Genomic DNA, 23,853 nt, shown 5'->3' with positions numbered 1-23,853 from the left:
TTAAAATGAATTCACTGCGTCTGTGTGCCTGTTCTCACCCAGCTGAGCTTGTGAGTGGACACACTTCAGATGTGTGACTGCAAACACTCAGAACCAAACTGCAAGGCTGCCACAGTTTTCTTCTCCAGTCCCTAAGAAATCATTTTCTCATCTTCTTTCTCTAGACCTCTCGCAGCCCTCGCCCTTTTCATTCTCACTTCTTCTTTTGCTAAAAAAAATAGAAGCAATCAGAAAGAAACTTCCCCATGCTTGCCTTAGGGACACCAGTAGCTCACCTTCAGAGGTACACTGCTGTCCCTCCCGTGACCATGTGTGGACAATCTGTAAGAGGCCAACCCCTCCACTTAGGCACTGAATCCCTTCTCCTCTCCCTATTCAAAACTCTCCGTCTTGCAATATTTCCTTCTCTCTCTTGCATAATTATTTGTACAATGCTTAAGCCTTTGTTCCTTTAGGATTCCTCTTCACTGAATGCCCACACTTCCCGTGGTGCTGCTGAGGATGCTTCCTGAAACTTGCGGGTCCTAGGCCCTCCCTCTTTGTAACTCCACCCTGAAGATCACTTTCCTCCAGCATCTACCTAAGGGACTTTCCTGCTACAACATCCTAAAGGAAACCCAAGTTCAAGAGGTGGGGCCCCAACCATTTTGAAAGCGGATCCTCTGGCCTTACTGAAGCCTTCAGATGATGGCAGCCTCAGCTGACATCTGTCTGCAACCCTATGAGCCAGAACTGCATGGTCAAGCTACTTTCAAAGCTTTAACGCAGAAAGCCCCCCAAAAATAATAATAAATGATTCTTTCTGTCTTAAAGCACTCAGTTTGGGGGTGATTTTTACACAGCATTAACTAACTAGTACACTCTCCCAAGTTTGCTTTTCTCTAGGTCTACCCAGTCCTTGTAAATGGAAATAACATTAACACAGTTGAAATGATGTAAATGAGTTGTTTTTCTGGCAGATTCTTGGGCTCTGTCTCAGGCCTCTGGAGCCAGAATCTCTTGAGGGTGGTACCCAGAAATCTAGGGCACTTTTAAACTGGGTTTTTGGGTGCTCCTAAATATTCGAGAAACTTAATTATGGAAAAGGGGGCAGACAGAGAGACACTGCAAATTATTTTTATGCTTCTTCAGTGGTGGTAGGGCTATGGACTTTTTGTGTGTGTGTTTCAGTGTTTTCCAAATAAAACAATAGGAGTCAGGGGTCCTGACACGTTGGCAGGTCCCACTTAATATGGGGCAGAAGACGTCTAGCCTGACCGTCTCTTCCTTCCCCCATCCTTTCACAAACGCGCCGCCCATACATTCGTTTGCCCCAGAAAACTCTTGTGGTTAATGAGTCACAGAAAATCTGAAGGGATAGTTATAAGTAAAAGCCACAGTAGCTAAAGAACGGGTAAGGGAGGGGGAGACTCCCCACCACCACGGAAGTCGGGAGTGAGGCACGCCAATCCTGCCGGCGACGCTACCGAAGTATTTGGCACATTCCTCCCCAAATGCCACCCAACACTCCCACATCACCCACCAAGAAACTTCCTGTCTTAGGCACCTCTCAAACCTGGAAGTGGGCAGTGAACAGGGCGCAGGTTCCGGGGACAGAAAACGGAGCCGCAGGACGCCTGGGTCCACACGGGTCCCCAGAGATGTCTCTGCCACTGCTGCTGCTGCTGCTACCGTTGCTGACCATGGAGCCCACTGGGGCCACGTTGATCCGGTAATGGGGACCCCCACCACCCCAAAACCTGGGGCGGACTCCCTCCCTCTTACCCTTCAAGTCTGGGGCTCCCCAGTCCAGCGACCCCCAAACCTGACACCCCACAATCCATGATTCCTCCTATCTTTTGGGTTCCCAGATCTCCAAATTGGGCTCTCACCCCTGAGGGGTCCACCCTGATATCTCGTAAGACCCAAGCCCTTTGAGTCTAAGGTCCTGCACCCTGAGACCCTTAGTTGGGGACCGTCCCAATCTTCTTAGTACACATTTTTTGGGAGAACTCTGCTGATCCCACCCTGAGCTTTGATGATATGGTACTGAGATCTCCAGACCTGTGACACCCGTCTTCCAACAGATCTTGGAGACCCAGATCTGTGACATTTAAATTGAGACTCCCCCAGATTCGCATCTTCCAAATTGTTGAAGTCTCAAGAAGTTCCGTTTTGGGGACTCCTATGACCTCCCCCCCACCTCTGGTGCCTCCCCCAATCTCTCCCTTCCTCTCCTCTCTTCTCTCCACTCTCTGGAACTCTTGATGAGGGGAGGGGGGGGTCTACTTTTCCAGGAAACACTTTTTCACCACTTCACATTCTTAAGCCTCTCAAAGACTAAGTCATGGGTGGTGGCTGCAAAGATGTGGGGGGCAGGGCCCCAAGGAGAAACTACAGGCAGGTACAAAAAGATTACTGCATATGATGTTTGCTAACCTACTGTTTGAACTTAAGAGATCATAGCCACTTCCCAAATCAACGCAAAAAGCAATGATTCTCTGAGTCGACTCAGGACCACCAACATCCGCTTGAGCAGGCCCCAGGAACTTGGTAGAAATGCAGATCCTCAGGCTCCATCCTAGACCTACTCAATCAGAAATGAGCAGTTCTAGGGACTTCCCAGGTGGTCCAGTGATTAAGACTCCGTACTCCCAATGCAGAGGGCATGGGTTTGATCCCTGGTCGGGTAATTAAGATCCTGCATGATGCATGGTGTGGCCAAAAAAGAAAAGAAAAGAAAAAGAAAAAAAGCAATTTAGCAGTTCTAAATTTTAACTAGCCCTCTAGGTCAGGGATTGGCAAAACACTCAGCTCAAGAGCCAAGTCCAGCCTACCAGCTGTTTTTGCAAATAAAGCTGAATGGAATTCAGCCATGTTCATTTGTTTACATGTTGCCTATGGCTGCTTTTGTGCTATATTGACAGAATGAGTAGTTGCAACAGAGATAGATGGCCTGCAAAACCTTTACAAAAAAACTTTTCCTATCACCCCTGCTCTAGGTGATTCTGCTTCAAAACAACTTTGCAAAACCACTGGCATAGAGAACTACTTTCCCCTTTTTAGTGGCTGAATGGATTCCATTCTAGGAATTTTTTTTTTTTTTTTTTTTTTTTTTTTTTGCAGTACGCAGGCCTCTCACTGTTGTGGCCTCTCCTGTTGCGGAGCACAGGCTCCGGATGCACAGACTCAGCGGCCATGGCTCACAGGCCTAGCCGCTCCGCGGCATGTGGGATCTTCCCGGACCAGGGCATGAACCCGTGTCCCCTGCATCGGCAGGCGGACTCTCAACCACTGCGCCACCAGGGAAGCCCGAGGCATGTTTTAGAGCAGAGCTGAGATGTACCCAGCATTGGCCATTGCATGGACAACAGTTTTCAAAATCAGGCACGTCCTCATAAACACTTCTTTGTGCACTTGTCTAATGATCTCCTACAGATGAAATTCCTAGAATTAAAACTAATTGGCTTAAAAGCTGCACTCCCAATTTTGACTCATGAAGTTACCAAACTATCCTCCAGAAAGTTTGTGTCAATCTACACCTCCTAACCTCCTAGCCAACAGTGAGTATTGGTAATTCTGTGCCAATCTGCAGGGGGAAAAAGAAAAAGAAAGAAAGAAAAAGAAAAGGTCTCTCACTCTTGGTATTCCCATTTCTTTGATAACTATCAGGGTTGAACATCTTTCCATGTGTTTAGAAGTTGCAATTCTTTTGAAAATTACCTGCTTATTTCTTTTGACCATTTTCCTACTTAATGTCAAGAACTGTAAAGTTAGTTTGCCACAGTTTCATGGCTGCTGGTGGAAGACACAAGATTCCCAGGTGTGAGGCAAAGGACAATTTAGTACTCCCAGCAATAGTAGTAGCCAGTTTTGTGCCAGATTTCTGGGAGCCTTTTTGGGAGCCTCGGTTCCCACAGGGTGAAAGGAATGGAGTCAGGTGATATGTGCACAAGTGGTGAGGTGCATTACAGCAGGGGAAACCCTAGGCTTGAATCTTTTATAATGGATCATATGCCTGCCTGCCCTTTGCTCCAGAGAGAGACACTCTCTGTCTTCCAAGGCTGTTCACTAAACAAAATCCGTGAAAAGACACTCTGGACATAGGCAGTCTGTGTCTCTGCAGAAATATAAGACTCATGAATAAGTGCCTCCCAGCACAGCGTTGCTTATCTTATTTATTTGTAGAAGCTCTTTGCATTTTAGAGATACTAACTCTTTGACATACAACTTGTAATTATTTCCACTAGATTTTTTTCTCTTTTAACTTTGTATGTTGGGGGAAGGGTGTACAGAAGTTTAAAATTTTAGAGACAGCCTTATCAATATTTCTCCCATGATTCCTGATCTTCCCATCTTTTCTGAGAAAAGCCCTCCTTTTTCTAGAATCATGAAACTTTACTTCCAGTGCTCTTATAATTTTACACTGCACATTAAGTGTGATGTACATTTGATATATCTGGAATATATTTTACTGTAAAAAGTAAAATTGGGATTTGGTGCTTACATTTTTCCCCCAGCGCTGAAAGTATGTAAGGGCTTTTGCAAAGGCTAGTTTTATGTTGGGGTTTTGGGCATTTTTATAAGTTTATTTTATTAAAGTATAGTTGATTTACAATGTTGTGTTAATTGCCACTGTACAGCAAAGTGATTCAGATATATATGCTATATATATATTCGTTTCCATTATGGTTTATCACAGGATATTGAATACAGTTCCCTGTGCTATGCAGTAGGGCCTTGTTGTTTATCCATTCTATTGATATATACATAAGAGTCTGCATCTGCTAATCTCAAACTCCCCATCCATCCCTCCACCACCGCGGCCCCCCACCCCAGCATATGTTAGGGTCTTTGGAAAACTTTGCGTATGTCCATTCCGGAATGGCTTACTTTACATAATTTGGAAGGTCTTTTATTGAAACGTTTTGGGGAAAGCCTGTTTGGAATGGTGCACTCTTGTAGAATCTTTGGGGAAATTTGTCATCGTGGTTTGGTAGGTGTTTGGTAGGGTTTCTGGTAATGACTATTACTATAGGGCCATGGAGATGCTTACATTGTCATTATATCCTATTTGGGGAAGTCTGTTATAGAGGATCTCCAGAAAGGGTAGCTCCTTAGCTGTTGGTATCTCCTTCCCCCACAGGATCCCACTTCGCAGAGCCTACACTGGACTCAGGGCCCTGAACCCACTGAGGGGATGGGATAAGCCAGCAGAGCCCCCCAGGTTGGGGGCTCCATCCCCTGGGGACAAGGACTTCTTTGTGCCTCTCTCCAACTACATGAACGTGAGTCACAGCCCCCCACAGCCCCCCGCCTTCCCCAACCTTCCTGCCCTTGAAGTCAAGCTCTTCATCCAGGACCTCTCCTGTTTTGCCATCAGGTCCAGTATTATGGGGAAATTGGGCTGGGAACGCCCCCCCAAAACTTCTCTGTCGTCTTTGACACTGGTTCCTCCAATCTCTGGGTCCCGTCCGTGAGATGCCACTTCTTCAGTCTGCCCTGCTGTGAGCTGTCATGGGGGAGAATAAGGCTGAATGGGGGTAAAGGGAGAAGGGGGGCTGGGCCCGGCCTTCCCAAGGGTTTTTGAGGACCTGTTCTCTTCCAACGCACCCTCACAGGTGAGTTGGCTGGAGAGGCAGGAGGCACTTGGGGAGACCTCTTTCCCCCAGTGACAGCTCCCTCACCTTCTGACCTAGGGCTCCACCACCGCTTCAACCCCAAAGCCTCCAGCTCCTTCCGGCCCAATGGGACCAAGTTTGCCATTCAATACGGAACTGGCCGCCTAGAGGGCATCCTGAGTGAGGACAAGCTGACTGTGCGTGACCTTGGCCCCGGGAAGGCTTGAGCCTGGGAGAAGCCCGTCTCTAAGATTATCTGGTTTAGGGAGGGGCTTGAAGAGGCGGGGCCTCCTGGGTAAACGGATGGGGCTTTTGAATTGCAAGGCCGGGCTTCCTGGGGAAGAGGGCCGGGCGGGGCCGGGCGGGGCCGGGCGGGGCGGGGCTTCCCAGGCAGGGGTGGGCCTTCTCAAGTTACGAGGCAAAGCTTCCTAGGCAGTTGGAGTTGTTTACAGATGTCCCCAGACCTGGGATTCATGCCTTGGTTTGGGAGACTTCAGAGACGTGTAGGTAATGTCCTCCCGGAAGTAACTTACTCCATTTGAATCTACCCCAGATTGGGGGAATCACAGGTGCATCGGTGATTTTTGGGGAGGCTCTGTGGGAGCCCAGCCTGGTCTTCACATTTGCCCACTTCGATGGGGTACTGGGCCTCGGTTTTCCCGTTCTGGCTGTGGGAGGAGTTCGGCCCCCGCTGGACAGACTGGTGGACCAGGGGCTTCTGGATAAGCCTGTCTTCTCCTTCTGCCTCAACAGGTAATGGCGGAGGGCCTACCTTCCTCTGAGTCCTAGCCCCAAGAAGGAAGTTCTGCCCTCCTTCAGGAAGTCCCTTGCCCAATAAAGGAAGTCCCACTCTCCATTCAGGAAGTCACTGCCCCAATATAAGAAACACATGAACCCTATTCATAGGTTCCACTTACTAAGCAACACCTTAAGACCTACTAAAGAAACTCACCATCATTTAAAACGTTCCATGTTTCAAACTCAAACCAGGAAATTCCATGCCCTACCCAATCAAATACTGAATTTAAAAACCCCATCTTCACCATAAAGAAATCCCAATTCCATTTGAGAACACATGTCAGAAGTCAGGAATTGCCCATTTTAATCTAAGAAGTTACATCTACCTTTTAGGAAGCTTAAAACTTATGCTCAGGGCCTCCCTGGTGGCGCAGTGGTTGAGAGTCCGCCTGCCGATGCAGGGGATACGGGTTCGTGCCCCGGTCTGGGAGGATCCCATATGCCGCGGAGCGGCTGGGCCCGTGAGCCATGGCCGCTGGGCCTGCGCATCCGGAGCCTGTGCTCCGCAACGGGAGAGGCCACAACAGTGAGAGGCCCGCATACCGCAAAAAAAAAGAAAAAAAAAAAAAAAAAAAAAAAAAAAAAACTTATGCTCAGAAAGCCCAAGCTGTTAACCAGGTAGTCTCCAGGCAGGAAATTCTACGTCCCTTCAGTTATCCAGACGTCCAACCCAGGAGGTCCCACCCACCTCTTTTTTTTCCTGCAACTTGTGCCCCCTGCAGTGGAAGGGCGGAGTCCTAACCACTGAACAGCCAGGGAATCCCCCCACCCACCTCTTAGTAGATCCTGACCTTCCACACTTCCAGGAAGTGCCCCCCCCCCCCTTCCTATCATTCTCAGCCAACTGAGGAAGTCTAATTCCCCGGAAGTTCTAGACATGCAGTTCAGAAAGTCTCATCATCCACTCGGGGAGACTGATTCCTCACAATCACACCTTCCAAGGCCAATTCAGAAACCTCAATGCTCCACTCCCACCAAAAGCTCTACCTTCTACAGTCAAACCAAGAAGTCCTATGCCCACTTCAGGAAGCTCCCAAGCCCCTAAAATCCTAACCTCCACCAAGAAAAGCCCCATTTCTCTTCACTTCTTGCCTTGCTTCCAGTCCCAACATCAAGGCCCTGCCTGCATCCCACTATCCCACCTGGAACCCAGACACCACCCCATTGGCCGAAGTCCCTCCCTTGGCCACTCCTGGGGCTGGCAGGAGAAATGCCCATGACACCTACAGCTGTCTGCTTCTGCAGGGACCCTGAGGCAGCTGATGGCGGAGAGCTGGTCCTGGGTGGCTCGGACCCAGCACACTACATCCCACCCCTCACCTTTGTGCCCGTCACGATCCCTGCCTACTGGCAGATCCACATGGAGCGGTGAGGACCGTGGCCTCCTAGGTCGGGGAGGAGTGGGCTAGAGCCTAAAATCCAGTGTCCTGGGGTGAAGGGAGCCGAGGACCCAGACTCCTAGGTCTGACGGAGGAGGGATTGTGGGCCGGGACTCCTGGCTCTGCAGGAGGAGGGGGCTGGGGGTCTGGCCTCCTAGGATGCTGGCTCTAATGACTGCCTCCTTCTGCCTCACAGTGTGGAGGTTGGCACAGGGCTGACTCTTTGTGCCCGGGGCTGTGCTGCCATTCTGGACACAGGAACGTCTCTCATCACGGGACCCACTGAGGAGATCCGGGCCCTGCAGGCAGCCACTGGGGGAGTCCCCCTGCTAATGGGGGAGGTGAGGACCTGGTGTTTGGTGGGTGGGGGCTGGGGAGGCTAACAGGGATTTAATGGTGGACATTGGGCAGGATGCTCCGGCCTGCGGGTGGGAATCGCATGGCCAAGAGGTATGCACGGGCCGAAAGCACTGGACCTTGTGAGTGAGAGCCCGGGGGTTAGTGAGAGGAAGCAAGGACACCTCCCAAGTGTCTACTCTAAGTGACTCCGGGGACAGGACCGATGAGAGTGAGTAAACTTATAATTAGTATAAGACTAATTACATACACCTATAGGCCCAGTATGGCCCGTGGGCCACCAGTTTTTGATTTTCAATTAGAGGAAACGAGGTGTTGATCAAATGGGAGCCTAGGGGAAGTGGCAACAACTATATAGGAGTGAGGGAAAAGCCAATAAGGCTACAGAAGACAGCAGAGCCTGACCACACAAGGTCCTGAATACCTAGCTGCCCAAAACGGACATTCCCCTGTTGCACTGGGGAGTCACGGAAAGAATTTGAGCAGAGAAGGAACCCCTCGTCTCTACTTGCTCCTCTTTTCCCTCAGTACCTCATCCAGTGCTCGAAAATCCCAACGCTCCCCCCAGTCTCCTTCCGCCTTGGCGGGGTCTGGTTTAACCTCACGGCCCAGGACTACATCATCCAGGTAGGTGGCAGTCACAATGACGTCAGAGTGACGCGTTGAGAGGGTGGGGCTGGGAGTGAGACATCACTAGGGCCAAGCAGGGACCACATAAACATTTCTAGTGCCCACGGTAGTGGGTGGGGCGAAGCTCTGGCTCCTAGGAAGAAGGAACACCGGTGGGCGTGACACGACACCTGTGATCCGTCTTGTCGCCTTGTAGATTGCTCGGGGTGGCGCCCGTCTCTGCTTGTCTGGCTTCCAGGCTCTGGACATGCCTCCGCCCGCAGGGCCCCTCTGGATCCTCGGTGATGTCTTCTTGCGCAGCTACGTGGTCGTCTTCGACCGTGGCGACAGGGAAAGCGGGGCGCGAGTGGGGCTTGGGCGCGCTCGAGCTCGTGGAGCAGGACAGTGAAGGGGTGGGCTTGCGCAGGCGCAGTTCTCCGGTTGAGGCCCTGGTTACGCGCATGCGCATCCCCCGATACTCAGTAAAAATCCACTATTTCTATTAAACTTACCTGGGTCTCTTCCTTTTTTTTTTTTTTTTTTTTTTGCTGTACGCGGGCCTCTCACTGTTGTGGCCTCTCCCGTTGCGGAGCCCAGGTTCCGGACGCGCAGGCTCAGCGGCCATGGCTCACGGGCCTAGCCGCTCCGCGGCATGTGGGATCTTCCCGGACCGGGGCACGAACCCGTGTCCCCTGCATCGGCAGGCAGACTCTCAACCACTGCGCCACCAGGGAAGCCCCCCACCCTTTTTTTTTTAAGCGCGTGATTTTTTTCAGAAAAAAGTTAGTGTCCGGCTCTCTGGAGTTGAGAAAGAAAGGAAGGAGAAAGGTATCACTCCTCTCCAAGGCGCACACTGGTGCGAGGGTCCTATACTACGAAGCCCATGAAGCCCCTCGCCTACACTGCCTCTCCTCAAAGGCACTCGACGCCGCGGAGCATCACGGACGTTGTAGTCTAGGCGGTGTTCACGTCCTAACGGGGGCGGGCGCAGCCACAACACGCGTGGGAGGCGACAGGTCGCGACGGCAGCGACAGGTGGCAGTGGGGGGTGGCTGAAATCGTAAAGGGTTTTCCAACCCTTGTTCTAAGGGGAGGGGATACCATTCCCTCACACTTAATCTCCTGTTCTTCTTCTCTACCCTTGGGGCTCCCCGGGTTGGGGGGAGCTGAGCTGCCCCTCTTCCGGCGATGATGTCACTACCCCCCTCCGCAGCCTCTCGCTGCCCAGAGCTGCGGGGCTGGGTCACCCCTCCCCCCATCGCCAATCTCGGATTCCCCCATCCCCGCCCCGCCTCGACTTGGGGTGAGTACGGGGGAGGGGGAGAAGGCACAGGGTCCGGGGGCGGTAAGACAGCCTAAATCCCAGTTTTGGAGGCGGGGGACTCGGGAGAGGAGGACTCAAAGGTTACAGCGGAGAGGTAATTGGAGGGTCTCGGGGGACCAAGGATCGTAGGCAGAGAGTCCCCACATTTTCAGCTTTAGTGCCTGGAAGATCGTCTTTCCTGGATTTAGAACTGATAGGAATGGGGGCGGAGGAACAAGGAAGGGGTCTTGGAAGTCAGGAAGGGGAAGACCCTTCCCCAATTCCAGGGCTTTGGGGAATGGGGGAGGGAGAGTTAGGAGGGGGCGCCAAGGGTGACTGAGGTGAGAGTCTGGGGCTTTCAGGAATTTTGTGCCTTGAAGGCCTGAGAAGAGATAGACTGGGAAGGAGGAGGGATGGGGAAAGGGTCTGAAGACGTGAACAGACATTGGCCTCCCCTCCCCTGGTGTCCGTCGCCAAAAATCGAGTCCACGTCCCTCTGGTCTGTTTGCCGAGCTGGGTGTCCCATAACCCAAGCCCTCATTATGCCTCCAGAAGCCTCCCCTATGGGTGGAGAATTCAGGCTCACAAATCCCCACATACCCTGGTGGGGCCTGGAGAGGGCAATGTGGGAGTGACGGCATCCGAATTTCCCAGGGCCTGAGGGAGTCTGGATCATCCTTGACCGAGCCTCTTCCCCCAATCCCACGGTCTCTAATTCCGTCTCATTCCCTATTCTCCCCTATTCCAGCCTCCTCGCTCCTTCCCCCCACCCCATCCCTGCCTTCCCCCCTTCCCTTTGCCCCAGCCCGCACCTTCTCCCACATCTTCTGACCTCCGCAAAAACGCTGGTTTGGTGACTTGATCCCGCGCCTGGCTGCTATCAAAGGCAGAAGAGAAAAGTAGAGTTGGGTGGGGTGGGGGGAGGGTATAAGGGAGGATGGCTGCCTTAGGTCCTTACCCTAGCCCTTACTCCCAGCTCCTAGTGCCCACCCAACCCCGGCCCCAGCATCCACCCCCACGCGCCACCTGCCTAGAAGCCTCACTCAACCCAAGCCCATTCCCTCACCTCAGGATTCACTGCTTCTGCCTGGGGATACACCAGAATCCGGGGCAGAGAAGAGTAGGAAGCCCCGATGTCTTTTCTCTACCGTCCTGGGTCCCACGGGGGCTTGAGGACTGCCTGAGAACAGTGGATCGGGGGCAGTGGGGGAACCCAGGTCTAGGGGTGGGGGGAGTTGAGGTAAACTACCTCCCTGGTCCGCAGGACGGGCCCCACTTCTGCAACTCTCTGCAGTGACGCAGCCTCGAGTCCAGGCCAGTTGAGGATTAGAGACGGTGATGCGGTGGGAGCCTGAGAGAAAGGGACAGAAATCCAGAGGGAGGGACAGAGACTGAAGGACAGCAGGACAGAGCCCCAAAGAAGTGGGGACAGAGACCCAGAAAAAGAGGGACAGGGATTCAGAAAGGGGTGAAAGAGGCACGGGGTGGGGGTGGGGGATAGAGGCCCAGGAAAGGAAAAGAAAGAAAAAGGACAGAAAGAGAAAAGGCAGTGACAGAGGGGGGAAAGAGACGGAGGAGGGGAAAAAGACACGGGGAAGGAGGTAGTCAAAGAACAAGAGCTAGGGGGACAGAGACCCAGATGGATGGGCAGAGACCAGAGGGAGGAGGGAGCCGACCCTGGGATGGCGGGGGGGAGTGGAGGACAGAGACACAAAGAGGAGGGACAGAGACTGGAGGGAACAGAGACCCAGAGAGAGGCAAATCCGAGAAAAAGGTACAGAGGTCAAGATGAGACTGGGGGTGGGGAGATCGAGACACAGTCGGGGGACAGGAGACTGAGGCTTAGAGAGAAGAGGGGCAAGACTCAGAAGGAGGGGGACAGATTCAGAGAACAATGGGACAGAGAACCAGAGGGAGCGCAGAGAGTAAGGAGGCGCCAGAGCCTCAAAGGAGTAAGGGCAGAGACGGGGGGACAAATATTCAGAAAAGGGGAGAAAAAGAGACACTAAGAGACACAGAAGCGGGAGTCGGGGTGGAGAGGGAGGCGATACCAACCAGCCACCGTTCCTGCAGAGGGAGGCGGCGGGCTGGGAACAGTGCAGACCTGGGACCCCCCAGCCCCTGACCCGCCCACTTCCTTCCCACAGGCACAGCGCCCTGCCGCCGCAGCCCCAACCGCAGCCGCTGGCCCCGCCCCAGCCCCCGCGCCTGCGCTCTACCACCGGGGGCCCAGTCCAGCCCAGGGGGCGGGGCCTGACCGGCTCCGGGGCCGTCCGCCTAGTTCTGGCCCCGCCCACCATTGGCCCCGCCCCAACTTTCTGCCCTCCCACCAGGACTCTCTGAAACCTAATCCCGCCCAATTTCCCATTGGCCCCGCCTATTGCCTCAGCCTAGACTGTTTCCCGGCCTTTTGGTTTCTCCCCTCCGCCTCTCTTAAGACTCTCCTTACCAGTTCTCATCCATCCCTTGGTTCTGCTGGCTGCAGTCCGCCGTTATCTAGACCTCGCCCACTTTCCCTCACCTCGTTCCCCCTTCTAAGGCCCTGCTGACCCTTAGAACTATTTCCCAGGTTCTCTGGCCCCCAAGACTTCCCGTTCTAGGCCCCACCGCTCCGTCCATCCCGGTAGCTTTGTACTCTGCAGGTCTCACCTTTTCCTTAGCCATTCTCTACACTCTTGGCCCTGCCCCGCCCCCACCTAGCCTGGTTGCTTTCAAATCCCTTAAAGCCCCGTTCCTCCCTTAGTCTTGCCTTTCCACAGCCCATACAAGACGTTTTTTTACCATTCGTAGATCCCACCCACCTCCCGCAGTCCCTCCGCATCCTTCCTGACATTCTCCCGGCCCAGCCCCGGCTAATCGGGCCGAGTTTGCAGCTCCGACCCTGCTCCTTTACCTCGCCTTCTCCCTTAGTCCTAGCCAGAAGCTCTCAGGTTTCCAGGCCTCGCCCATTCCCGCCCCTTCTCTCTGGGTCTCAGTCCCTGTTCCCCTTGCCGTGTCCCCTTTCAGTCCAGTCTAGTGCCACTCTCCATTTCCAGTTCCCGCCCCTCATTCAGTCCCGCCCACTCACTCTCCCAGCCCAATTAGGACTGTTTCTAATTTCTGTGGCGCTGCCTCTTCTTAAGATCCGCTCTGCGCCGTCCAATCAATGTTAGGAGCTCAACCCGGCAGTCTCCATCTGCCCCACTTCACCGGGTAGTGCTTGCCGGCTCTTTAGGTCCGTCTCTATGCAATCCAGACGGCCGCCCCGATTGTGGCCCTGCCCCTGACTCCGTCAGTCACGGACAGTCAGGCCCCTTTAAATAGCTCGGACCTGTCCCCTTCCTCTGCCGACCCGCTCCTTTTCTTAGTTCTAACAGATCTCTTTCTTATATTTAGCCCCGCCTCCTCTGTTCTCCCAGTGCTGCCAAACCAGGCAACTTCAGCCTCCCATCCCACCTTAACACCTCTCTCGGCCCCGCCCCTTATCTCAGAAAGACCCAATCGGTGTGTTCCATCTGCGGCCCCGCCCCGACCAGCTAGGCAGAGTTGGGAGTCCGGACCCTTCTCTCAGCTTTAGCCCCGCCCCCCAACTCTTTCCAGGCCAATCAATTCAGTTTCTCCCTCCCTGCGGTCCCGCCCCCTCCCTCCATCACCTCCTCTCACCCAATCACATCTCTCTCCCCTGCGGCCCCTCCTCCTGAGACCCCGCCCCTCCCTCTCCGCCCCCCATCCAATGCTGAGCTCAGTCTGCGTCTCATCCTTCCGCGGGCGCCTGGGGTCCAGCAAACAGCAGCCGGTGTCGCCGCCGCAAACGTCCGAGTCCCCGCTGCCGCTGCCCCCGCCGCCACCGCCACCGCCGCCGCTGCAGCAGCAGCAGCAGCCTGCGCAGCCCGGCCCCGCCGCGTCCCCGGCGGGCCCCCCGGCACCCCGCGGGCCCGGGGGCCGGCGCGCCGAGCCATGCCCCGGGCTGCCGGCGGCGGCCATGGGGCGGCACGGCGGCGGCGGTGGCGACAGTGGCAAGATCGTGATCAACGTGGGCGGCGTGCGCCATGAGACGTACCGCTCGACGCTGCGCACCCTGCCGGGGACGCGGCTGGCCGGCTTGACGGAGCCCGAGGCGGCGGCGCGCTTCGACTACGACCCGGGCGCCGACGAGTTCTTCTTTGACCGGCATCCGGGTGTCTTCGCCTACGTGCTCAACTACTACCGCACTGGCAAGCTGCACTGCCCGGCCGACGTGTGCGGGCCGCTCTTCGAGGAGGAGCTCGGCTTTTGGGGCATCGACGAGACCGACGTGGAGGCCTGCTGCTGGATGACCTACCGGCAGCACCGGGACGCCGAGGAAGCGCTCGACTCCTTCGAGGCACCCGACCCCTCGGGCGCCGCCAACGCTGCCAACGCTGCGGGCGCCCATGACGCGGGCCTGGACGACGAGGCGGGCGCGGGCGGCGGCGGCCTGGACGGCGCGGGCGGCGAGCTCAAGCGCCTCTGCTTCCAGGACGCTGGCGGCGGCGCCGGGGGCCCGCCAGGGGGCGCGGGCGGCGCGGGCGGCACGTGGTGGCGCCGCTGGCAGCCCCGCGTGTGGGCGCTCTTCGAGGACCCCTACTCGTCGCGGGCCGCCAGGGTGAGCGTGCTCTCGGAGCCCCCATCCCCCTCCCTTAGACCCTCAGAAACGCCCCATCCTCGCCCTTAATCCCTGGCCCTTCCCAGCCCTTCCTGGTCTCTCGGCCTCCCAGACTCTTAGTCTCCCGTACTCTGAACGCACCCCCCTCTCCCGGCCATCCCCAGATCCTCAGAAGGTCTCTCTGCAACCTTCAAAATACTCCAGGCCTCTCTAAACCCCACCCTGCTTATCTAGGCCATCGTAGGCCCTTAGAAACTTCCTTTCCGACCGTGAATCTCTTAAACACACCCCCTGAACAACCCCACATCTGCCTTTCCCGGACCCCTCCTGAGGCCCTCAGAAGACATTTCCTCAACCCTGAGTCTTCCTAGCCCCTTTTAACCTCTTCTCACCTCTCTTGGCCACCCCTCAGACCCTCAGAAGACCCTTGTCCAGCCCTCAGTTTCTTGGACCTCCTTAGATCCTCAGAAGACATCTCTTCCTGACCCTCAAAGTGTCCCAGGCCCTGTGAATACTGTCTCCACCCCCTGCAGACCCTCTGCAGCCTGCTCTCCAGCTTCCAGCCTTGAGTCCTGAAGCCTCTCCCAACACCTCTGATTCTCCTTCTGCCCGTCTCCACATCCCCTCCCTCTCTCCAAGTCTGAGTCTCCTGGTTACCTTTGAACCCCCCTTGCTTATTCTGCCCTTAAAGTCTCAGAATAGTTCCCACCCCAATCTCAGAGTCCCCTGGACTCCTCTGAACCTCCACACCACTTGCTCTGGCTAGGATACTTCCCCCTCACTGCAACAGTCTTGGGGCATCTTCTCTCCTGGGACCCTGCCGCCCCCTCTGTGTTCACATCCCTTCCTGCATCCTCCACACCAACTCCCCTCCCGAGGATTTCCCCATACAGCTCCAGACTTCCCCCAAGGCTTTCACACTCCTCCTCAGTGTCTCCAGAAGAGTCCTGAACCCCCATGATATGCCTTTCCTCTCCAGAACTTCCCATATGCCCTCCAGAATAGCTTCTCTCTCATCCACAGATTCTCCCAGCTTCTTCCTTCATCTTTAAACTGCATAGCCCACTCTCTATCTCTGGGACACCCTCCCCCCACCCTCAGCCTCCCAGCCTCTTTCCTAGTGGGTAAATGACTTTCCTTCCCGCTCCAGAACTTCACCTAACCTCAATCCTGGGGACCCTCCTCAAGTTATCAGCCCCAAAGCTTCCTCCTCAAAATAGCTCCCAGATCTTTCTGACCTACCTTGGTATCTTTCCACCTGACCTCCCTCCCCAAGCCCTGCTCACTTCCCCTTTCCTAACGCCCCCCACCACTACCCATTCCAAAGCACAGGACTGGGCCTCTCAGACCCCCCTCCGCCCCCCGCGAAGTGAACCAAAGAGCCCACACTCCAGCCTTCTCCTCTCTCCAGTCTTATCTCTCTCAAAATTCCGTATTTCCCCCAAAGCTCTCTTCGTCTCTCCCCCAAAAAAAACTTTCCTCAAACATCTGTAACTTCCCGGGCTAATAGCTACCCTTCCCCCTGGTTCTCATTTGAACCTCTTCCTCCTCTTAACTTCCTCCCTGTGTTGGAGAAGAGAGGACAGTTCAAGATGGGGGGTGGGAAATTAGAGAGAGGAGGGAAAGAGGAGAGACTCCAGCCCCCTTTCTAGCCTCCTGGGGACCCAAACACCCGGAGGAGGCGGTCCGGCACCCTCCCCCCACCGTGCCGCGTCCTGGGCCGGGAAGGACACGGAGGACCCGCAGTGCCGCATTTGCACTGGGGGAGGGAGCGAGGGGGAGGGGGGCCGGAGGCACCGCATAAAGTTTGGTCCCCGGGAAGCGCTGAGTTGGCAAGATTTGGGGTTGGGTGGGGGGAGGTGGGGGAGAGGAGGTGCAGATAGGACGTGGCCCTATATGCCCCCTCAGGCCTCTGAGCGGCACCCTCCCCCCATGGCCTGGGGAGCCCTTCCCTCCTGTGACCCCATTGAAGTGTTCTGAGGTGAAGCTCGGGGTCTGGGACAGCTACGGGGACATTCATTTACTTTACGGATGTGTTTTGAGTGTCCACGTAGCGCCAAGCATCTTCTAGCCGCCAAATGAGAGTTGAGAGTTGAGAGTTGAGGCCAACGCACAGTGGAGGGTCCGGCTCTACCTCCCCCTCACTCCTCTCCCCATACTCTCCTCTTTCCTTCTCACAGGGACTCCATGCCCTCCTACCCCTTTTGCTTTTGAAGCATCTCTGGACAAGGGGGTCCTGACGCTGTCCAGCTTCTAAGCTGCGCACTGCGACGGGTGCCCACCTTTCTTTCTGTGTCCCGGGAGGGAAGGAGTTAATCAAGCTACTGGCCTGTGGCCTCCCGCTGTGAAGCGGCACTGCGGCTGCGCGCTGCCTGCTCGGCAACGGCCTGGAGTGGGTTAAGACCGCGCTCAGGCCTTGCGGCTGCGCACTGCGGTGGGGGAGCTGTCCGTGGTGCTGCCCCCCGCGCGCCCCGCCCCCTGGTCCATCCGGCCCGCCCCCACTGCGGTGCCGCAACCTGCGCCCTGCGCCCGGCTCGGAGGGGGGCGGGGGAGCACCAGGCATGCGCTCTGCGGAGGCCTCCGGCCTCTTAAACCACTGCGGAGAAACGAAGAGGGGGCGGGGCAGAGGGCCAGAGTTGAGCCCCTAGCCCACCCCAGCATCTAGGGTCATCTGTGAGGCGGACGCTGGCCCGCCTCTCGGCTCTGCACTTCAGATGAAAGTCAAGGTCTCCCAAGCCCGGACCTTGCCCCCCATCCCGTGGAGGAAAGAGAGTGCAGAGAGGGACAGTGCTGGCCCGGGAGCCAACTCTGGCTCTCCTCTCTTCTCTGCACCCCAGGCTCTCTCTCCTCTACCCATCTGATTAAAGCCCCCTCTCCCTCAAAGCCCATCCGCTTCCTTCTCTAAGGACTAACCCCACTCCTTCCACCTCCCTTCTACGTATCTGATAAAGCCAACTACAATTTCTAGGGGCCTTCTCCAAGATCTTGACCATGTCTCCTCTCAAGGCCTTCATCAAAACCCACACCATTGGGCTCAGGACACTGGTCCTTCCCCAACTTGAAATGAACCAGGCACCCCCGCCCCCATATCTCTGAACCTCTGACAAGCCCCTTCACCTCTCCTTGGGCCTAGCCCTGCCCTCTCCCCTTGCCCTATGTTCAAGCCCCTGACATTCCCTTCCTTTCCAGAGCCTTAAACCCCACCCCTATCATCTTCCCTTTTTTCAGTCTTGACCCTTCACTTCCTTCTTCCTTCAGGGACCTAACACCCCTCCTCCCCTCTGTGGGTCCAACTCTGTGCTGTTCTCTCAGGGTGAGGGCCTCACCCAGCCTTCTCCCTTTTCTGAGACCCAGTCATTAGCATCAAGGTCCTTAAACACCGGCACCTGTCTGAGGCCTCAACCTTTAACTGATGCCCCAACACCCTAATAACGGCTCAAGCCTTACTAAGTTCCAAACACTAGACCAAGCACTGGTTTTGAAGTCAGGCCCTTTGTATACTCATCTAATGTAATCCTTACAATAATCCTGTAAAAAGTTTGAGGTTCAGAAAGGTTAATCTCCTTGCCCAATTAGGCAGGGAAAAGCTGGATTCAAACCCAGGCTTTCTTACTCTTAACCACCTCCTGGTTCTGCCTTCGACCCACCTTCTCCCCTTCGCCTTCCCTCAGCTCCAAGCTAAGCCCCAAAGCCTCTGAGACACAGGATGATCTTAGTCTCCCTACCCACATCCCCCAGCAGAATGCTTGGACCCTGCCAGGGACCCCTGAGATACGACACAGGGAACAGGAGGGTGGGGGGGGGGATGGTCTAGGAGACAGGGCAAGGAGCCAGAAGTTGCTGTTTCCAGGAAAGAAGTGGCCCATCTGCTGCTGCTGCTGGGGCCGGCTCTTCTCCCGAGCTGGGGGAGAGCTGCCTCGGATCCTTTTGCAAGATTTAGAGAGGACAGGGTGCAAGAAGGGATGGAGGCATTGGGGTTGGGACACCTGGGTTTCCCTGGAGTTTGTGTCTGGGAAAGGGGCCCCTGGGAGGGTCTCAGGGAGATGGCTAATTGACCAGATGCCTGGGTCACCGTTTGCCCTCTCTCTCCTGTCCTGCCCCGCAGTATGTGGCCTTCGCCTCCCTCTTCTTCATCCTCATCTCCATCACCACCTTCTGCCTGGAGACCCACGAGGGTTTCATCCACATCAGCAACAAGACAGTGACACAGGCCTCCCCGATCCCTGGGGCTCCGCCGGAGAACATCACCAATGTGGAGGTGGAGACGGAGCCCTTCCTGACCTACGTGGAGGGTGTGTGCGTCATCTGGTTCACCTTTGAGTTTCTCATGCGCATCACCTTCTGCCCAGACAAGGTGGAATTTCTCAAGAGCAGCCTCAACATCATCGACTGTGTGGCCATCCTGCCCTTCTATCTGGAGGTGGGGCTCTCGGGCCTCAGTTCCAAGGCCGCCAAAGACGTGCTGGGCTTCCTGCGGGTCGTCCGCTTTGTCCGGATCCTGCGCATCTTCAAGCTCACGCGGCACTTCGTGGGGCTGCGCGTGCTGGGCCACACTCTCCGCGCCAGCACCAATGAGTTCCTGCTACTCATCATCTTTCTGGCGCTTGGTGTGCTCATCTTCGCCACTATGATCTACTATGCTGAGCGCATTGGCGCTGACCCCGATGACATCCTGGGCTCCAACCACACCTACTTCAAGAACATCCCCATCGGCTTCTGGTGGGCCGTGGTCACCATGACAACCCTGGGCTACGGAGACATGTACCCCAAGACGTGGTCAGGGATGCTGGTTGGGGCGCTGTGTGCCCTGGCTGGGGTGCTCACCATCGCCATGCCCGTGCCCGTCATTGTCAACAACTTTGGCATGTACTATTCGCTGGCCATGGCCAAACAGAAGCTGCCCAAGAAGAAGAATAAACATATTCCCCGGCCCCCGCAGCCCGGCTCGCCCAACTATTGCAAGCCCGACCCGCCGCCACCGCCCCCGCCCCATCCTCACCACAGCAGCGGCAGCATCAGCCCTCCACCACCCATCACCCCGCCCTCCATGGGGGTGACTGTGGCAGGCGCCTACCCACCAGGGCCCCACACGCACCCCGGGCTGCTCAGGGGGGGAGCGGGTGGGCTCGGGATCATGGGGCTGCCTCCTCTGCCTGCCCCTGGGGAGCCTTGCCCGTTGGCTCAGGAGGAAGTGATTGAGATCAACCGGGCAGGTGAGGAGGGGGCGCGAGGGGTGGAGGTGGGGGGCGCAGGCAGAGGTGGGGAGTTTGTGAGGGGGGGCAGGAGGTAGTTGCTGAGACTCCTGAGAGATGGGGTGGTCAGCAACGGAGACGGAAGAGAAGAAAGTGAATAGCAATTGCCGAGGCCAGAGAAGAGGCACGGAAATAGACAGTGATGGAGAAACAGAGATTTCGTGTGAAAGAGAGTTTTGGGGAGAGACAGACTTGCAGCTAAGGTATTCAGGGGAACCAGGGGGGTGGGGGGCAGAGTGATCAGCCATATGGTGAGAGGGACTCAGAGAAAGAGAGATGGGGGGCGGTTCAGAGCACAGGGAGAGAGTCTCACGTGGGAATCGGGCCAGAGACAGAGGCCAGGGCACTGTTGCAGTGTCTGATGAAGGAGGTGAGGGGAGAGGAAAGTTGACTGAGCCTGTGCTCATCTCTCCCCCCAGGGGAGTCTGTGTCTCAGAGGCAGTGATTGGGGCATCAGTCCCGGGGAAGGGAGAGGCTGGGGGGCCCCACCCCCATGCCTTAAGTAGGTCAAGAAAGGGAGCTGGGCCGCCCGGCCCCCATCTTGCTCCCTCAGCCGCTGACCCAGTTTCACACCAATTAAAAATAGCTAAAGTCAGAGCCTGGGGGACCCCCACCTCCCCCCCCCTCATCTGTCACCTTCCCAACGCCTCCCACTGTGCCCTTGCCAGCGCCCAACACCCCTCCCTAAACTACCGCCTCCCAGCCCCCTGCATCCCTCCCAGCCAGCCCTCCCAACCTATCCCAAACCATGCACCCTTCCCCAGCTGTGCCCTATTCGGTCCACTTCAACCAAGCATCCCACCCTCCACTCTGTCTCAGCCTCCTTCCCAGCACCCAGTTCACTTCCCCACCACCCCTTCCCCCGTCCCTGTCCCTCCAAACACCCGACACCCTACCTCAGTCCTGCCCTTCTCAGAACCCAACACCCCGCCTGACCCCCACTTCCTAGCCTTCAACGCCCTTCCCTACCCTGTTGTCCTTCCCAACACTCAACACCCTCCCCACCCAGGACCCGCTCCCCAAACCCACCAGCCACACCCCCTAACAACCTGCACCTCCATCACCTCTCCTTGCTGACCTTGCCCTCCCTGAGTTCCCACACCTCACTCTCTCCTTTGTGTCTCTGTCTGACCCTCGGGACACAGATCCCCGCCCCAACGGGGACCCTGCAGCAGCTGCGCTTGCCCACGAGGACTGCCCGGCTATTGACCAGCCCGCCATGTCACCAGAAGACAAGAGCCCCATCACCCCCGGGAGCCGGGGCCGCTACAGCCGGGACCGAGCCTGCTTCCTCCTCACTGACTATGCCCCTTCCCCTGATGGCTCCATCCGGAAAGGTGAGGTGCCCTCCACTGGCCCCCTGGGACCCTCCCTCTCCTCCCCTCCCCCAGGGGAGGGGAGGAGAGGGAGATGAGGGAGGAGGTGCTGGACTTCCCCCATCTCCTGGCCCCAAATTCCCTCCCTCTTAGACGCCCTCCCCCAAATTTCCTCACCACTGACCCTTCACCTGTCTTTATTCCATCTCCATGTCCCCCCCGACCCTCTGGCCTCTTCCCCCACCCCCAGCCACTGGTGCTCCCCCACTGCCCCCCCAAGACTGGCGTAAGCCAGGCCCCCCAAGCTTCTTGCCCGACCTCAACGCCAACGCTGCAGCCTGGATATCCCCCTAGTGGACGAACCCCCTCCCCCCAGGGTAAGTAACCCCCACCCTCTGAACCCCCTCCCTCCTGACTAACCCATCTGAGAACATGCAGCCCCCATTGACCGAGATTCCTGTCCCCTCACTCCGAACAGCTCCATCCAATTAACCCCCCAGCCCTGACACTGGCGCCGCACCCACCTGCCCAGGACCTGCGGTGCCCCTCACTAACCCCTAGAACTAAGCCCAACCCTCCCCACCATGTGCCTGACCTCCCTCCCCGCCCTTACGACTGACCCCCATTCTCAGCCCCATCCACATCTCTCTCCCTGCCTCCCCCCTTGGTTTTGCTTTTGTTTATTTAATCAAGAAAATGGGGTACACACCCAGGACATTGTTCTGGGTGCAGGTTGGGGTGAGAAAGACTCAGCCACTCATCCAGTCACTTGTGGATTGGCCAGCACTTACAAAGCACACACGGGCTCCCGGCACAGTGCTAGGCCCAGGGGATTCAACAGTGAGCAATCCAACCGCACCCCCACCCTCCATGAGCTCTCAGTTTGGGGGAGAGGCAGACACAGACCTAGAACTGAGGCCGAAAAGCAGGGCTGGGCTGAGGAGCCTTGTCCCCGGATCTGGGGAGGGGCGGGTCTGCTCTAGGGCTTTGTGAGGATGCACTGGAGTGAGGAGATTGCAGGTCAGGAGGCTGGGGAGGAGGCTGGGATGAGGGTCCAGGGGGAGAGGACAAAGCCTGAGCTGGGGTCAGGGCTATGGGGGTGGAGAAGAAGGAAAGAGACAGGGAGAGTCGGGGGGGCAGGGGTCAAGAGGGCAGGGTCAGGACTGGCCAGTGGGGAAGGTGAGGGAGAGAGTAAGGAGACAGTAGATGAATTATTCAGCAAACATAACGAAGCACGTTCCATGTGCCAGGAATCTAACATATATTCTGTAATCCTCGCAACAACCCCAGCTAACCCCTAACTTCATTCATTCATGCATGCATGCATGCAGCAACTAATTGAGGGTAGAATTCTAGGCACTGGAGATTTAGCAGGGCACAAAGCAAGAATCTGCCATCACAGAGTTGCTACTCTAGAGCCTGGGTCAACATACTACAGCCATGGGCCAAATGTGTCCACCAGCTGTTTTGTAAATAAAGCTTTATTGGAACACAGCCACTGTCTACAACCGCAGACTGGAATAGTTTCGACCGAGATGGTATGGCCCACAGAGCCCCGAAAATATTGACCATCTGGCCCTTTACAGCAAATGTCTGCCACTCCATGATTGGAGGAAGCAGAAAACAAACAAGAGGATAATTACTCTGGCCAGGTCAGATTAAGGGGTGAGAGTCTTTCTGAGAAGGTGACATGAAACTTGAAAGTTGAAAAAGCTCCAGCCAGGCAGAAGAAACAGCAAGTGAAAAGGCCCTGAGGTGCTGCCTGAGGTGCTGAGGTGGGATGAGCTTGGTCTGTTAAAGGAACAGCGAGGAGGGAAGTGTGGCTGGAGCTGAGTGGCCTAAGGGAGAGGGGAGGAGTCTGGGGGGAAAGGTTTTTTGGGCCATGGTGAGAGGCTGGATTTGATCTTAAAGATGTTGGGAGGCCACCTGAAAGCATTTGATCCATCGCTTATTCATTCAACACATGCCTGTGGAATCTCCCTTCGAAATACAGAGATACATCCTAAAGAATCCCTACCCGCAGCCTAAGTATATGCCACAGGACTTAGGGAGCCTCCAAGGACAGCCGCATCTAAACCCCCTTGTTTTACAGAAGTTCAGGGAGGTCCATGGCCAACCCCCAGCCACAGAGCAGATGGGGGACAAGAACCCAGGCTTCTGGGCTCCTAGTCCAGAGGGGACTGTCTGGCTCTTCTTGTTCCATCCCCGGACCTCTCCTTGTTGCAACCCGCCCCCCAACTCCATCATCCTCCACTTTCATCTCATTACCAACCCCCTGCCTCCCTGCTCCCATCTCACCCCCCACCCCCTGCTTGCACCCAGTCCTGTTACCCACCTCCCTTTGTTCCCCACTCCCAGGTCTGGATGGGCCCCTATGGAATTGAGGGGCAGGGGGAGGGGGGAGGATTCGGGAATGTGGGTGAGGGAGGACTGGGGGGTGCAGCTGGGGGGAGTTCTCTGCTTCTCTTGCCTCGGATGCCAAAATCCATTCATTGAACTCAAATTATGGCTGGAGCTGATGGGGCTGACTGAACTCCCTCCCCCAAGGTCCTGGGTCCCTCCCCCTTCCACGTGCCTCCCTTCCTCTCTAACCTTCCTCCAGGACCCACCCTCCACTATTCCACCCCCAACCAAGA

General features: G+C 56.1%; 2 protein-coding genes across 2 annotated transcripts; both read left to right on the top strand.

Moving 5' to 3' along the window:
- The first annotated feature begins 1,435 nt into the window (after positions 1–1,435).
- NAPSA (napsin A aspartic peptidase) lies at positions 1,436–9,254 on the top strand. Its single transcript, XM_081216939.1, has 9 exons — positions 1,436–1,711; positions 5,126–5,267; positions 5,363–5,486; positions 5,679–5,797; positions 6,154–6,353; positions 7,644–7,766; positions 7,974–8,118; positions 8,663–8,761; positions 8,961–9,254. Exons 1-9 carry the CDS (start codon positions 1,494–1,496, stop codon positions 9,150–9,152), a joined length of 1,362 nt encoding a protein of 453 aa, XP_081073065.1. The 5' UTR covers positions 1,436–1,493; the 3' UTR covers positions 9,153–9,254.
- A 4,504-nt stretch (positions 9,255–13,758) lies between these two features.
- Positions 13,759–23,226, top strand: KCNC3 (potassium voltage-gated channel subfamily C member 3; the record flags this gene model as incomplete). The annotated part of the gene is made up of 4 exons (XM_081216237.1): positions 13,759–14,649; positions 18,755–19,862; positions 21,047–21,238; positions 21,468–23,226. 4 exons carry the CDS (start codon positions 13,759–13,761, stop codon positions 21,569–21,571), a joined length of 2,295 nt encoding a protein of 764 aa, XP_081072363.1. The 3' UTR covers positions 21,572–23,226.
- Positions 23,227–23,853: the final 627 nt, after the last annotated feature.

Source organism: Mesoplodon bidens, assembly GCF_964165515.1.
Source record: "Mesoplodon bidens genome assembly, chromosome: 18".
Lineage (NCBI taxonomy): Eukaryota > Metazoa > Chordata > Mammalia > Artiodactyla > Ziphiidae > Mesoplodon > Mesoplodon bidens.
Note: the sequence above shows the minus strand (reverse complement) of the source record. Positions and strands in the feature narration are given on the sequence as shown.